Raw genomic sequence first — 12500 nt, 5'->3', positions numbered from 1 at the left:
CCATCACCCCTGTGTACTGTAGCTAAATCACATTTGGCGAAATTAAACCAAAGTATTGACACTTCACAGGAATGTTATTTCATTTCAGATGGAAATGACATTCTTATATTTCATACAGCTCGTGTTATTTGAATGTGTCTGTGACGATTCTTACTCACTCAGGTCACGACTATCAAAGCGAGTTGCAGTATAATGATAGAGTAGGTCCGCCGTAATGGGAAAATAGTCTACTGTGACACCTGTCCGTCTGTGACAATCAGTTTTATGACATGTATTGGTATTATAAGTATATATAAGTATATATTATAAGTAGAGATGTACCGGATCCTGATTTTTAGGATCCTGACACCGGATCCACTGCTTAAGATCCCGCCAGAACCGGATACCGGATCTTACGAAAGGGTTAATGCACATAGCCTACTCGCATACGTGGGCCCTTTTTATTACGTTGGCGCAAACTTAAAACTCATTGGCTTACTGCCAAACTGCCTTCAACGGCCGCTTCCAAAGGGCTTTCACTCCATGCAGCGATTGGGGTTGTGAAAGACTGACTGAAAAGCCTAGGCTACGTAAAAAGTAGAGATGCCCCAGATCCTGATTTTTAGGTAACTGCCGGATACCGGATCCACTGCTTAAGATCCTGCAGGATCCGGATAGTCTGAAAAACCCTATTATCCTTCCGGATCCGGAACCGGATCTTGGATCCTGTACATCTCTAATTATAAGTATATTGTAGCGCCGAGCGTTAGCCACTTCAAAGGGATGACGGAGGCAGCAGATACAGTTACCGGTTTCTTTTTATTTCCCTGCCCTCTCACAGAGTAACACGGGCAAAAGGAGGTGTCCCCCAGGAAAACAACAAACACTCTCTACACTAAACAATAAATAAACTCCCACTCACACTGTCACACATCTGCCCTTAATCGAGTTCTCCTCAGCTCTCCTTAATCGTTACAAACGTTATCGATCCCTTATCAATCACCCCGCCCCTTATCAATACCCATCCTATCTAATTCCTTAATTATTCCCGCCCGGACACCTCCCCCCAATCAAAACCCACCCCAAAACTGGTTGGCACACACAAAATTCTAGAAGACACACAAGGGAGTGGGGAACAACATTCACGCGCACAGATACACACACATTCACCATTCACACACACAGATAGACAGAGAGGGAATCCTATGGGGTAACACACACACACAGTCCACTCAAGGGGCTCGGCGCTACACTGCCCCCCCCTTTAAGTTTCCTCGTCCCGAGGAAAGGAGAATCGCTGGGGCTGACGCAGCTCTCTCCGGGGCCTCAGGTTGTAGCGTTGGGACTGTGGTGGAGTCGTGGGAAGAACCGCGCCCAGGGGTGTCGTCAGGGTGTCCGCTGGTGCCGGGGGCTGACGGCTGGACCGGCGCCGGTTACTGGTTCCCCTCTCTCTCCGACGGACCACCGGCACGGGCGGGGACGCAGCAGGGTGTGGCGGCGGGTCCTCCTGGTCACCGGGTTGGCGCCGTCGCCGACGGTCCCTTTGGCGGACATCAGGCACTGGCGAGGACACGGCGGGCAGCGATGGCGGGTCATCCAGGTCAGCAGGCTGGCGCCGTCGCCGACGTACCCTCTGGTTGGCAGGCATGGGTGGGGACATGGCTCCGCTGGACCTCCTCCGGCTGCTGGTGACCTGCATGGGAGAGATTGAGCTGGGCTGTTGCCCAGCTTGGCGGTCCCCGGAGGGTCTCCGCCCTTCACCCCTAGCTGCGTGTTCAGCCCATCGGGGTTCAGGACGGTTACCCCCAGGAGACCGCTGTGGAGATGTCCGCCCAAACGGTTGTCTGACACCGAGATAGGGGGCCAGCCTATCCCGGTGCAACACCACACACCTCCCCCCAGGCTTCCTCCGGACCCGGTATGTCACCTCCCCAACCCGCTCTACTACATACGCCGGCCCCTCCCAGGCACAGTCGAGCTTCGGTGACCGTCCCTTCTGCCGTTTCGGGGCATAAACCCAGACCAACTCACCCCCAGTGAAGTCCCGCCCTCTACTGTGGTGGTCATAGGCCCTCTTCTGGCGAATCCCCGCTTGGATGGCCTGTTGCCGGGCAAAGTTGTGGGCTACCTCGAGTCGCTCCTGGAGCTGGTGGGCATACTCCAGTCCCGGGGGAGCTTGAGGCGCATCAGGGGGCTGGCCCATCAGGAGTGAAGGTGGAGTGCGCAGCTCTCTACCCAGCATCAGCAGTGCAGGCGTGCATCCTGTTGTTTCTTGCACAGCGCTGCGGCTTGCAAGCAGGACAAGGGGAAGTTGGAGATCCCAGTCTTTTTGGTCCTGCTGCACGCACAAGGCTAGCTGAGTGGCGAGAGTGCGGTTGTAACGCTCCACAAGCCCATCACTCTGTGGGTGGAGAGGGGTGGTTCTGGTCTTCCTGATTCCCATCTGCTCGCAGAAGTCAGAGAAGACACGGGATTCAAAGTTTCGCCCCTGGTCGCTGTGAATTTCACTGGGCATTCCAAAGCGCGCAAACATGCCCTGCAGGAGCGCTTCTGCACAGGTACTTCCCTCCTGGTTTGGCAATGCATACGCCTCTGGCCACTTCGTGAAATAATCGATAGCTACGAGGACGTACTGGTTTCCCCTAGGTGTTTTTGGGAAGGGTCCGAGCACATCCACAGCGACCCGGTCCATGGGACACCCCACCAGTCTCTGCTGCAGTGGGGCATGGGAGCGCCCTGTGGGGCCTTTGCGGGCGATGCAGGGGTCACATCTGCGGCAGTAGGACTCCACATCTCTCCGGCAAGTGCTCCAATAAAACTCCTGCCGCACACGCTTAAGGGTCTTCTTCACACCGAAGTGTCCCACACCAGGCTGCCCATGCATCGCACCCAGGACTGAGTCATGGCATGACTTGGGGACTACAGTCTGCCACCACGCTCGTCCTGTCTCCGGCTCCACAAAGCGCCTCTTCAGCACACCAGCCTGCAGAGTCAGCCCGTCTTGCATGGAGGACCAGAGAGCCCGCACTGTGAGGCCATGTGCAGCCGCATCCTCCCAGGGTGGCCGTCGCCCCGACTCCAGCCAGCCTATAACAATGAGGAGCTCTGGATCCCTCCGTTGTTCTGCAGCCCAGGTTAGGTTGGAGTCAGGCAGGATGGCTCTGCACTCAACTGTGGGTGGTTCCTCCCCCAGGTCTTCGGCTACCACGCCCTCTTCACCGCTGGAGAGCCGTGCACACTGTGGGCAGGATGGTGGGCAGCTACGCCTGGACAAGCTGTCGGCGTTTTTGTGGCTCTCCCCTTTCCTGTGCTGTATGGAGAACTGGAACGCCTGCAGCTGTTCAATCCAGCGGGCTACCTGTCCCTCAGGCTCTCGGAAAGACAGCAGCCAGCGCAGGGAAGCGTGATCGGTGCGAACCACAAAGGGGAGGCCACACAGGTAGTGCCTGAAATGCCGCACAGCCTCCACAACAGCCAGCAGTTCTCGTCGAGTAACACAGTAGTTGCGCTCTGCCCGGTTGAATGTCCTACTGTAGTACTCGATGACTCTCTCTCCCTCGGCTGTCTCTTGTGAGAGGACTGCTCCCAGGCCCACATTACTGGCATCAGTGTCTAGGATGAAGGGGAGCTTTGGGTCTGGGGCAGCGAGGATGGGGGCATTGCAGAGGACCTGTTTCAGCGCGTCGAAAGCCTGCTGTTGTTCCGGACCCCAGTGAAACCTCTGTTCTTTCCGCGACAGCTGATGGAGTGGGGCGGCCAGAGTAGCGAAGCCTGGGACGAACTTCCGGTAGTAGGAGGCAAGCCCAAGGAAAGACCTCAACTGTCTCAAGCTGCAGGGGGTGGGCCAGTCACGCACAGCCTCTGTCTTCCTGCCCTCCGTGGCGACACCCTCTGCGCTCACCTGATGTCCAAGGAAGGTGACAGTTTGCTGCATGAGCTTGCACTTGTCCGGGTGCAGCTTGAGGCCAGCTTCAGCTATCCGGGAGATGACCAGGTCGAGGTTGTGAAGCGCTGACTCGAAGTCCTTCCCATGGACCAGAAGATCGTCCAGGTACACCAGGCAGACTTCTTTCGGCACCCCCTGCAACACTCGCTCCATCAGACGCTCGAAGGTGGCCGGAGCGTTACACAGACCGAATGGCATGGTCTTGAATTGCCATAGCCCAGAGCCGGTGGTAAAGGCAGTCTTGGGTTTGGCGTCATCGCTCAGGGGCACCTGCCAGTAGCCTGACTGCAGGTCCAAGGAAGAAAACCACCGAGAGCCGGCGACCTGGTCGAGGGACTCATCTATCCGGGGCAGGGGGTAGGAGTCCTTGACGGTGACCTCGTTGACCCTTCTGAAATCGGGGCAGAACCTCCACTTGCCATCTTTCTTGGGGACGAGGACGACCGGGGAAGTCCAGGGGCTCTCCGAGGGCTCAATAACGTCTGCCTCCTTCATCTCCTCCAGGCACTGTTCTGCAGCCAGCCTCCGGGCATAGGCTAGGCGTCGTGCACGCTGGCGAATCGGCCTGGCATCACCAGTGTTAATGTTGTGCTGCACTAGCTGGGTCAGCCCGACGTCACTTGGGGAGGCAGCGAAGGCGGCGTGGTGGCGCTCCAGGACAGCCCACAGCTTCAGCTTCTGTGACTCATCCAGGCCCTCGCTATTGTCACACCACAACTGCTGCACCACCTGCTCCAGCATGGGCACACTGCTGGCCGGCGTGACGGCCTTCGGGTTGACTGTCACGGAGGGCTGCTGGCTTGGAGAAGGATGCACTGGAGGGGTTACGGGGGGCACTGTCGTCGGCTGCTGGTCGGCGACGTGGAGTAAGCCGACATGATGGCGGGATGGCAGCAGAGGTGTGGGGCTGAAAGACAGGGGCACTGCGGGCAATCCAGAGAGCTGGAGACATGCGCTGTTCAGGTCAATGACGGCGGCCCCTTCGCGCAGGAAATCCATCCCCAGCAGGCATCGCTCAGGCATGTCGGCGACCCAGACGGTGAACACCACCGCACAACTGGCAATCTGGATTTCGACCTCGCATCGACCAACCATTGGGGCTTGCTCACCGGTGACAGTGGTTAAGGGGACATGACTGGGCTGAATGTCTCTGTTCACTAAAAGTGCTGGGTGAACTATGGTGACCGTGGAGCCAGTGTCAATTAAGGCCATAATGGGATGTCCATCTACACTAACTGGCACCCGACAGCACTCAACTGAGCATGGAGGGGAGGGGGAAACACTATGGGGAGACTCTGTACCACCTAGGCCAGAGGCGTCTCCTACTCTGGCCTGTTGTCGTTTCCCTGCGGTCGGGGGGCAGTGTCCGGCTTGGTGCAGTGACGACGCAGATGGCCACGCTCACCACAGCGCCAGCAAATCACAGCATCGGGCTCCATGGTCTTGGGCTCAGCAGCAGGTGGCAGGGCAGCTCTCTCGGTGGGGTACACAGCAAAACTACGCGGGTGACCATTCCAACTCTTTTGGAGGGTATTGGGCTTCTCATTAAAAATCCCCTCAATGGAGAGTGCCTGCTGCAGTGCCTGTTCGAGGGTAGAGGGCTGCATAAGGCGGAGTTGCTGTCGCAGTGTATCGGGGGTAAGGCCTCGGATGAAGGAGTCTAAAGTGAGAGCCTTTCGGACCTCAATACTAAAAGTGGGGTAACTGCACTGTGCCAGATATTGCAGGTCAGCCATAAACACTCCCAATGGCTCCTTCACTCCGCGCACACGGTCCTGAAACTGCTGCCGGCGGGAAAGTGTAGAGTTGGTATCACCAAACCGGCGTGACAGTGCAAGGTGTAATTGGTCTGCACGGGTCACCTGAATTCCTTCCACATCTAGAAATATCTGTAGAGCGTCCCCCTCTAAAGATGCAGCTAAATACCCAACTTCCTCTTCTTCAGTCCACCCATTACATTTCGCCATCAATTTAAATTTCTTTTTGAATGCCTCATAAGACGACTTGCCGTCATATCTGCCCAGGGGAATGCTCCTCTTGTGCGCACAAGCAGGTGGTGTGGAGGGGGTATGGGTGATAGGTGCAGTCGCCCCCCAGTGCTGGCCAGACACTGGGGAGACAGTGCCAGGAGAGAGGGAAGAATGGGGGTCTGACAGATGCAGGTTGGTGAATAACTGGGGCTGAGGGGCGGCTACACAGTGAAAATCTGTCACTGGCACTGCAGTTGAATGTAATGGGGAGGGCAGCATTGTAATGGGGGATTCGCTTTGGGATCCAGGAAAGGGAAGGGTAGCAGTACTGGGATACAGCTGACCGTTAGCCACCATGCTAGTGGATTCGTATGGGATTGGGACACACACGCTAGCTGGCTCAGTTGCAGGGAATCTCTGGGGTCTACTAACACTCGCTGGGGGATTTGAGGGAGAAAGGAAAACTGTCGCTATGTTTGTGAAGGGGCTTGCTGCATTAGCGTGATAACTATGAGGGGCAATGGTCGATAGGGCACTGGGGAAAGCACTCAGTTCCGTGGGCACCTCTTCCGTTAGCCCGTTAGCATTCGCCAGGGACAGGGCAGCTACTGGGTGATCGCTACCGTTACAATGGGCTCTTTTTGTATCCCGCGGTGGACAGAGAGCAGAGTGATGGGTGTTACTAATGTGTTCTCTGAACGGATTATTGACTGACAACTGCGGGATGTGTTCTGTGCTGACGATGTGTGATGGTTCGGCGATGAATGGGTTAGCTGGGAGGCGGCTAGCTGCAGCTGTGCTGGTGAGGCGGATGTTTTGATTGACCAGCTTCCGGTCTATCACGTCATTGTTGCTGTGGGTAACGGTAAACTCTGTCACAGGGGCACGAGCTGGCTTGTTGTCAGAATGTTGCGTCCAGCGGGAAAAGTTTTCTGACAGGAATGGATTCGTACAACCAACGGTTTCTAGCTGGCTAACTTCTTCACCCTTCGGACATCGGTTGTCCCGCTCATGTCGGAGCCTTTCCCTGACATCATCCTCGTAGAAATAGAAAGAGCTTACCGCTGTATTCTCCCCTTGGCTGTCCATCCTTTTGGCTACTGTATCGGGGCAATGGGAAATCCGGACTTCTGACACCAATGTAGCGCCGAGCGTTAGCCACTTCAAAGGGATGACGGAGGCAGCAGATACAGTTACCGGTTTCTTTTTATTTCCCTGCCCTCTCACAGAGTAACACGGGCAAAAGGAGGTGTCCCCCAGGAAAACAACAAACACTCTCTACACTAAACAATAAATAAACTCCCACTCACACTGTCACACATCTGCCCTTAATCGAGTTCTCCTCAGCTCTCCTTAATCGTTACAAACGTTATCGATCCCTTATCAATCACCCCGCCCCTTATCAATACCCATCCTATCTAATTCCTTAATTATTCCCGCCCGGACACCTCCCCCCAATCAAAACCCACCCCAAAACTGGTTGGCACACACAAAATTCTAGAAGACACACAAGGGAGTGGGGAACAACATTCACGCGCACAGATACACACACATTCACCATTCACACACACAGATAGACAGAGAGGGAATCCTATGGGGTAACACACACACACAGTCCACTCAAGGGGCTCGGCGCTACACTATATAAGTATTGGAGCTGCACGCAGATGTTATTTTCTTTCAATTCGACATGCTTCTTTTTATCAAGTGCATTTCATTCTATTTGAAAATGTCTGTGATGATTCTCATTCACTGAGGTCGTAGCAGTCAAAACAAGACATAATGGCAGTGTAGCTGTTCCGCAATGGGAAATAGCCTGCTGTGACGTCTGACTGTGAGAGTCGGTTACATTACATTACATCAGTGTTTCTCAAACTTTTTCAGACCGAGGACCACTTTGTCCCCCCAAAAATGATCAGGGACTACCTGTCAACTGAATTGGCAGTTGATGGGTGCTAATTTGACACTGCTAATCACTTACTTTTTATTCACATTATAAGCCTGTCTTATTGAGTTGAAAACATGAAAATGTTACAAATGTAGCCTACTGCTAGCTTATCTTAGAAAAGTAGAAATCCCCTCGCGGACCACCTGAGCTCTATCGCGGACCACTAGTGGTCCCCGGACCACACTTTGAGAATCACTGCATTACATTTAGCTGCAGCACATCATGCCACATAAAACCTGGGAATTGGCACTTCAGAGGAATATTTTTGCTATTTTTTTTATTAATATTATTATTTCAATGAAACAACTTTTTCTCATTCACCTTGGTCATAGCAGTCAAAACAGATTAATCACATTAATCACAAAAATAAGAACCAAAGTATTAAAAATTTACATACATTTTATTTGATTGCAGATGGAAATGAATATTTTTATGTTTCACGTTGGGGTTGACATGAGGAACTTGTCCCTACCAAAGCCTAGATAAAACATACACCCTTGCTGCACAAACATGTTATTTACTTTTAAATTGACATGCCATTTTATATTTTATACTGTACGTATCAGGCTAATCCGATATGCCTGTAATGGTTCTTTTTCACATCACATACATTACATTTAGCAGGCGCTTTTGAACAAAGCGACTAACAAAAAGGACATTCAAGCAAGTGCAAAGTAAGGGGTCAGTACAGAGTACAGCAGTATACAAGAAATGTAGAACAGATGGAGAGCAGAAAATAGTGGAGGACCTTTTAAACGTAGTGCAGGTTAGTACCCATGATTAGAGGTGAGTAGTGTTATGTTATGTTGTGCAGTCAAAAAAAGAAAGAAGGTCCCAGTTTATTCAACACAACGTTTCGACCATGCAGTCTGGTCTTCGTCAGGTGTGGAAGCGTTATGTACAATAAACTGGGAGCAGCAACAGTGTGCGGACCTTCTTTCTTTTATTTTGTTTCATCGTGTTTAAGTCCGGCACCTGTTTTATCTGGATGTGCGCGCACTCCAAAAACGCTACTATGTTGTGCAGTCGTCCAGTCAAAACAGACATAATTCCCCCCACACTTGGGCTTGCATACCCATGGGGACCCCGGTTCAAGTCCGGACGGGGTCATTTCCCAACCCTACCCCATCTCTCTCCACACTCGCTTCCTGTCGCACCTTCACTGTCCTATCCGAAATAAAGGCCCAAAAAGCCCATACAAATATCTTTACATTTAAAAAAAAAAAAAAACAGACATAGTTGCAGCAGCACACTACAGCTTGTCTTCCAGGGGAAATGGCCCACTGAGACGGCTCGTCCTCACTGACAATGTCATTGCTGTGCAGCATTTAGCTTCTGCTGCTGCTGCTATGTTGAGTGTTTTACGGTGACTAAGGCTACAGTTGCGTAGACGCCTTGCACAAATGGCACGTCAATCAGCTGCAGATGAAGACAGCAGGACAGCACTAGTGTGTGTGATCCGTTTGACTGACACAGACACACACATTCTCTCTCTCTCTCTCTCTCTCTCTCTCTCTCTCTCTGCGCGCACACACACACACACACACACACGCACACCCTCATGCACACACACACACACACACACACACACACACACACACACACACACACACAGCCACGGTGTCTTCTTCTGGCTGTCTCCACATGTATATGGTTGTCTGTATTTGTGTACTGTGTGCATCAGCTGTTCAGCCCCCTCCCTTCCCACACCCCACCCCAGTACAAAACAGTAGTCTATCACCGCCTGCGTTCTGTGCCTGTTTTGTTTATAAATAAAGTCGTGGTGCGCCGCCACAACCAAGACACAGGTGCAGGGGTCCGTTTCTCGATTCTTGACGTTGCTAACCGTCTTAAGACCGTCTTAAGATCGTCTTACCATTCCCTTGGATTTAGTGGTGAGCGTCGCTGTCGAGAGAGAGTTGAGTCGCTCTTACGAAGGACGTTGCTACCGTCGTTAGCAAAGACGCTTTTGAGATACGGACCCCAGGACAAGAAGGTCAGACCCTAACGCAGTAACAAATTACAAATTAGCAAATAAGTTACAAATTAGCTGGCAATGAACAAGTCGTAATATATTCACAAAGGACCTGTGTACTGTCATAGTGGTGTAGTACTATGGTATTTAAGTTTTTCAGTGGCTATTACAGTGTGGGTGTGCATACGGGTGTATGGGTATGTTCTCCAACATGTGCAATAAGCACACACACGCACACACACACACACACACACACACACACACACACACACACACACACACACACACACACACACACACACACACACAGTAGTAAGATGTGACAGACATTGACAGTCTGTCCCTATCCTGTCTCCACACGGTGTCTCCCGGAGGGTCTGTCTGTCTGTCTGCCCCTCTTCTTATCTAAATGAGGGTCTGTCTGTCTGTCTGTCTGTCTGTCTGTCTGTCTGTCTGCCACTCTTCTTGTCTCTCTGAGGGTCTGTCTGTCTGTCTGTCTGTCTTTCCGCTCCTCTTCTTGTCTCGATGCTATGTCTGTATGGTCTGTATTTAGCTGTCTGTATGTCTAACACCCCTCTCACCTCCCCTTTACATATCGCCCTGGACAGAGCATCGTCAGGAGAAACTGAAATGTTTGGCTGTCTGCCTCTCTTTCTGTCTGCCTCTTTTTCTGTCTGCCTCTCTTTCTGTCTGCCTCTCTTTCTGTCTGCCTCTCTTTCTGTCTGCCTCTCTTTCTGTCTGCTTCCATGCCATCTCTGGATTTATCTGTCCCACTCCTTTCCTTCCCTCTCCTCTCATCTCCTTCCCTCTCCTCTTCTCTTCTCTTCTCTTCTTCTCTTCTCTTCTCTTCTCTTCTCTTCTCTTCTCTTCTCTTCTCTTCTCTTCTCCTCTCCTCTCTTCTCCTCTCTTCTTCTTTCCTCTATTCTCCTCTATTCTACTCTCCTCTCTTCTCCCTCTTCTCCTCTCCTCTCCTCTCCTCTCCTCTTCTCTTCTCTTCTCTTCTCTTCTCTTCTCTTCTCTTCTCTTCTCTTCTCTTCTCCTATCCTCTCTTCTCCTCTCCTCTCCTCTCCGCTCCTCTCCTATCCTCTCCTCTCCTCAGCTCCTCTCCTCTCCTCTCTCCTCCTCTCCTCTCCTCAGCCCCTCTCCTCTCCTCTCCTCTCCTCTCCTCTCCTCTCCTCTCCTCTCCTCTCTTTTCTCTCTTCTCCTCTCATCTCCTCTCCTCTCCTCTCCTCTCCTCTTCTCTCTTCTCTTCTCCGTTCCTCTCCTCTCCTCTCCTCTCCTGTCCACTCCTCTCCTCTCCTCTCTTGTCCTCTCCTCTCCTGTCCTTTTCCTCTCCTCTCCTCTCCTTTCCTCTCCTTTCCTCTCCTCTCCTCTCCTCTCCTCTCCTCTCCTCTCCTCTCCTCTCCTTTCCTCTCCTTTCCTCTCCTCTCCTCTCCTCTCAATCCTCTCTTTATTTATCTGCTTTTACCCCTCTCTCCTCTCCCCAGGCCTCCCCAGTATAAGTGGATCACCCTGGACAGAGGGCCTGTACTGATGGACTGTATATTTCTCCTCTCCTCTCTTCTCCTCTATCGATGTATCTTGATTTACCTGCTTCCATCTCTCTCTCCTCTCGTCTCCGCAGGCCCCCCCAGTATAAGCTGATCACGCTGGACAGAGGGCCTGATGGGCTGGGCTTCAGCATTGTGGGGGGGTTCGGGAGCCCCCACGGGGACCTGCCCATCTATGTCAAGACGGTCTTCGGAAAGGTCAGGATATTTGCGTGTCTGTTCTGTCTGCATGTCTGTCTGTCTGTCTGTCTGTCTGTCTGTCAGGATATTTGCGTGTCTGCCTGCCTGCCTGCCTGTCTGTCAGTCTGCCTCGCTGGTTGGCTGCCTGCCTGTCTGTCTGTCAAGTGTGTATGCTTTATATAGACTCTTTATCCCAAAATGTGAGAAAGCTTAAATTGGCAGTGTGTCTGTCTGTCTGTCTGTCTGTCTGCCTGCCTGTCTGTCTGTCTGCCTGTGTGCCTGTCTGTCTGTCTGCCTGTGTGCCTGTCTGTCTGTCTGTCAAGTGTATATGTTTTATATAGACTCTTTATCCCAAAATGTGAGAAAGGTTAAATTGGCAGTGTGTCTGTCTGTCTGTCTGTCTGTCTGTCTGTCTGTGTCTGTCTGTCTGCTTTATATAGACATTCAACTCAAAATGTCAGGAAGCTTAAGACTGGCAATGTGTGCAGGTTGTTATTCTGTCTGTCTGTCTGCCTGTCTGTCTGCCTGTATGCTTGATATAGTGGTCAGCCGTGACCTAGTGGATAAAGAGATGGATGTTAGATTAGATTCAAATCCCACCCTTCTATTCCCTATCTCGCACATGGTTGAAGTGCCCTTAGGCAGCTAACCCCACACTGCTCCAGGGACTGTAACCAATACCCTGTAAATAAATGTAAATTGCTTTGGATTAAAAAGGGAAAACAAAGATCAGATCATGACAGTTAACGTGTGTGTATTCTGTTTCGTGTGTGTGTGTGTGTGTGTACGCACGTCTGTGTGTGTGTGTGTGTGTGTGTGTGTGTGTGTGTGTGTGTGTGTGTGTGTGTGTGTGTGTGTGTGTGTGTGTGTGCGCGCGCGTGTGTGTATGTGTGTGTGTGTGTGTGTGTGTGTAGGGCGCTGCGTCGGAGGACGGGCGTCTGAAGCGCGGGGA

General features: G+C 52.1%; 1 protein-coding gene across 1 annotated transcript in view; it reads left to right on the top strand.

The window, feature by feature from the left end:
* Positions 1-12500, top strand: part of LOC134437441 (multiple PDZ domain protein) — a 285829-nt gene that overhangs the window by 273010 nt on the left and 319 nt on the right. The window contains exons 49-50 of the mRNA XM_063186930.1: positions 11443-11566; positions 12463-12500. The exon at positions 12463-12500 is cut by the window's right edge and continues 319 nt beyond it. Of these exons, the coding sequence (XP_063043000.1) occupies positions 11443-11566; positions 12463-12500 (162 nt within the window). The remainder of the gene's footprint in view (positions 1-11442; positions 11567-12462) is intronic.

This window comes from Engraulis encrasicolus, chromosome 21 (assembly GCF_034702125.1).
Source record: "Engraulis encrasicolus isolate BLACKSEA-1 chromosome 21, IST_EnEncr_1.0, whole genome shotgun sequence".
NCBI classification, from domain to species: Eukaryota; Metazoa; Chordata; class Actinopteri; order Clupeiformes; family Engraulidae; genus Engraulis; species Engraulis encrasicolus.
This window is presented reverse-complemented; position numbering and strand designations above follow the sequence as displayed.